This window comes from Silene latifolia, unplaced genomic scaffold (genome assembly GCF_048544455.1).
Source record: "Silene latifolia isolate original U9 population unplaced genomic scaffold, ASM4854445v1 scaffold_75, whole genome shotgun sequence".
In the NCBI taxonomy this organism is placed as follows: Eukaryota; Viridiplantae; Streptophyta; class Magnoliopsida; order Caryophyllales; family Caryophyllaceae; genus Silene; species Silene latifolia.
Genome location: NW_027413661.1, coordinates 1,129,299 through 1,133,249, shown reverse-complemented (window position 1 = coordinate 1,133,249; position 3,951 = coordinate 1,129,299). Strand labels below are relative to the sequence as shown.

The 3,951-nt window shown below is 39.8% G+C and overlaps 1 protein-coding gene across 1 annotated transcript; it reads right to left on the bottom strand.

The window, feature by feature from the left end:
* Positions 1 to 326: 326 nt before the first annotated feature.
* On the bottom strand, positions 327 to 1,611 carry LOC141640258 (uncharacterized). Its single transcript, XM_074449109.1, has one exon. It carries the CDS (start codon positions 1,284 to 1,286, stop codon positions 606 to 608), a length of 681 nt encoding a protein of 226 aa, XP_074305210.1. The 5' UTR covers positions 1,287 to 1,611; the 3' UTR covers positions 327 to 605.
* Positions 1,612 to 3,951: the final 2,340 nt, after the last annotated feature.

Below are 3,951 nucleotides of genomic sequence, written 5' to 3'. Positions count from 1 at the left end.
ATTGCAAATTATTGTACCAATTAGATTACATTATTTGCTATAGAAAGATGATCTATATATTTACTATCACCGTGCAATTTTGCACGGGTTTTAAACTAGTGATACTCTATATTTTTCTGTCCAGCTGAGATATGTTGACAGAAATAAAAGAAATGCAGCAGCAGTAGCTTTTTTTCCATGAGAAGCTAGATTAAACATGTTCACATTATCACATCCTAAACTTGACATGAATTCCTGGAATTGTTTGGTTGTAAAAAAAAAAAAAAAAAAAAAAAAAAAAAAAAAAATTAAATTAAATTGAAAGTTGAAGGCAGAAACCCCAGAAATCCATAATAAAAACTAGTCCTGTATTCATAATTGATGATGCAAAAGTCCGAAATACAAGGAGCATATATTGTGATTAAAAACTTGGTACTATTGCACTATCTCATCTCCTCAAATTTACTGATTACTAAACAACCATTAAACAACCAACATTAGCTCAGTCTATAGTCCCAATTAATCTACTCTTAACCCACCAATTACACCCTAATTAACCTACTACTAATTAATTAAGCAGACACTACTAGTTACTACTAATCCCAATCCTGTTTTTCTCATGTTTTCTACTTGACATCATCATTGGTTGGTGTGGAAATAGCAAGCTCCGGCATAGACGAATAATACTCCCCACCACCAACACCTTCCATATGCCATGTTGGAATACCACCTTCCCCACAAACACCCTCACCAGCAATACCGCCAACGTAACTCCCATTAACATTCATGGGGTAGGGGTACCCAGAATCCCGCATTATCCACTGCGCACTACTCCCAACATACCTACTACACCTATCTTCCTCCAGGTCCAGCCCAAGCCCAAGCCCAAGCCCATACCCACCCAACGCCAGTAATGTCGTAAACTTCCCACACGACTCCCCGCCAATCTCCCCCGAGTAAATCGGCATGCTGTCCACCGGCACGAGCGGCACGGTTGACGTGGCGGAGGAGGTGGATGAAGCAGGGGAGGCAGTGCGAGAGCGCTTTGCAGACTTGCGAGAGCCGCCGCCTACAGGAACATCACGGAGAGCACCACCGCGAGTCCAGTAGCGGCGACAGGATTTGCAGAAGTAGCGGGGTTGGGAGAAGTTGTAGTTGTTGTAGTAGCAGAATTTAGTGTCAGGGGACTGGCATCTTGGACAAGGTAGGGGCTCAGTTGTGGTAGGAGGCGGCAGCGGTGCCCCCAGTCTTGCGGCAGCTCTCCTCTCCAGTGCGGCTGTTGTTGATTGAGCTTCTAAGGATGTCATTTTTGGAGTGTGATATTTTTGGTGTGGGAATTGGGTTGGTAGGGATTGGGGGAAGGAAGAGGGAGGGGGGGTATATATGGGGAGAGAAAAGAGGGGATTGTTTGAGGGAATTTGGGAATAGAAGAGAGTACAGAGAGCATGCTGATTGCAGATTGCAGATTGCAGATGCAGGGGAAGAGGAAGCACAGTCTACAGCTTTTTGCAGTAATGCTAATGCTGCCTTGCTCTTGTTACTATCAAGTGAGACAATATTTATTAACAGCAATATGCTTGGACATATATATTGGGACTACACCAAGGCTTATGTTTATATTTGCCATTCTACTCTACCTAACACAATTGTCACAACTCTTATATACTCCCTCTTATTCGGAATAACTGTCCCATTTGGACAATGACACGAAAATTAAGGAATGAAGTTAAAATAATAAAAAGTATTGTATAGGAGTAAGAATATAAGAGTTAAATAACGAAAAGTATTGAATATGATGGTTTAGGGGTGGTTGGGGTGGTAAATAAAGAAAAGAGCCAAGGGTAGGAAAGTCAAAAAACATGTCCAAATATGGCAAATGGGACAGTTATGTGAATAGACGAAAATGGCAAATGTGACAGTTATTCTGAATAGGAGGGAGTACTCAATATTTACCGACTTTAAAATTTTATATTTTTATTTTCAAATGTCGGGAAGTCTCCCTTAAATGATACTATCCTTCTCAAATTTGATGGGTCAGGTACATATAATTTGTGCGTATAAGAATGTATAGCACAAAAACGCACACGGACACGACATAGACATGTGACACGACATCCCATGAAATTTAGGACACGAGACACATTATTTAAATATAATAAAATATATATTTTATAGTTATAAACGTGCGATTTTATTTTTGTAAAAGTATTTGATATTAAATTTAAATAATTGTCTTTGATTATAAATCATTTTCATTTCCCATCCAAAACCCATTTTCTAATTAATTAATCTCTTTCAACAACTCATTTCTCGTCTATAGAACATCATTCACTCCAAATGATGTCCAAATACCATTGACACGTGTCGGACAAAGACCCAAATACCATGGACACGCGTCGGACACGTGCCAAAATAAATGTTAAAAGTTAGACACGGCTTTATAGGTGTCCGACACGTTTCGGCATGTGTCCGACAAGTGTTGGTGTCAGACACAGAACGACTGATTAAGAGAAGTGTTCATGCTATCTAGCTTTGTATATATATGATACGAAAGTTGATAACTTTCGTTGATTCGCGGAAGCAACAAAACAATGAAATAAACGAAACAATGACAAGGGACGAAAATAGTAAAGAAACAACGAACCAGGAACGAAGTAACCGGATATTTGCTTGGATTAGACCTATAATCCAACCAATGGTGACCGAGGTAGCAAAGCGCGTGCTAGTCGATCTAGTTTAAGCCTGAAAACGCGTCAGACAGAAACCGTTTTGGAACGAAACGCGTCGATCCGAGATAACAATTGCAAGGCAAAAGCTTAGGTTTTTATTATCACTTGAATGAATTAAAAACCATACATAAGATCCTTATTTATAGTAGTAGAATCCTACCTATTGCTAGCTATCACACACCTAAAACAATAAGGAAATAGTACTCTTATTTTCCTAAAACCGACCTTCCTAAATATAATCTAATTACCTTGCCTTATTTGTAATTAAGCTAATTTCCATAAACTAAATAAACTAAATAACGATATACCAAGGACATTAAGCTACTCCGAGATGCATTAGAACTCCTCGAGCTCTACTGTAAACCACGCCCAAGTATGTGACGCGAGCAGTTCCTCGTTCCTCGATCAACGTTGCATCTTCAAGCCCTTTTACATCCAACACGACCTCATCACTTAAGCTTGCTATTTTCGGATCATCCCCTCCCCCTTTGAAAGGAATTGTCCTCAATTCAGCAATACCATCATCATCAAGATAAGGAGACAAATCCCCTACATTAAATGTAGCATGAACACCATAATCTCCAGGTAGCTCGACTTTGTAGGCATTGTCATTTATTCGAGCCACAATCTTGTAAGGTCCTTCCGCTCTAGGCATCAGCTTATTCTTACGCTTGCTCGGGAATCGTTCCTTCCTCAAATGCAACCAAACTAAGTCGCCTGGTTCAAATATTTTAGGTCTTCTATGCTTGTTTGATTTCTTCTTGTAAGATTCATTAACAGACTTAATTCGTTCCCGAACTTGTTCATGTAACTTAATCATCGATTGAAGCTTAGCCTCGGCATCTTTATGTACTAGCTCGTCCTTTGGCAATGGAATCAAGTCCAATGGCAGATATGGATTCAAACCGTATACCACTTCAAATGGGGAGTGCGTAGTAGCGAAGGTAGGAGAACGATTATAAGCAAACTCGGCATGCGCAAGCTTTAAGTCCCAATCTTTCTGAGTTTTGCTTACCAATCCACGCAATATAGTACCCAAGATACGATTTGTTACTTCTGTTTGTCCATCGGTTTGAGGGTGATGCGATGTACTAAACAAAAGCTTGGTTCCCACCTTTCTCCACAATGTATTCCAGAAATAGTTTAGGAACTTCGAGTCACGATCAGAAACAATCGTTTTGGGCACTCCATGTAATCGAACTATTTCGCGGTAATATAAATCAGCCACATTACTCGCATCATC

What these genes read in the sequence shown, in the direction of transcription:
- LOC141640258 (XM_074449109.1), bottom strand. Translation starts at nt 1,286, where the DNA reads ATGACATCCTTAGAAGCTCAATCAACAACAGCCGCACTGGAGAGGAGA.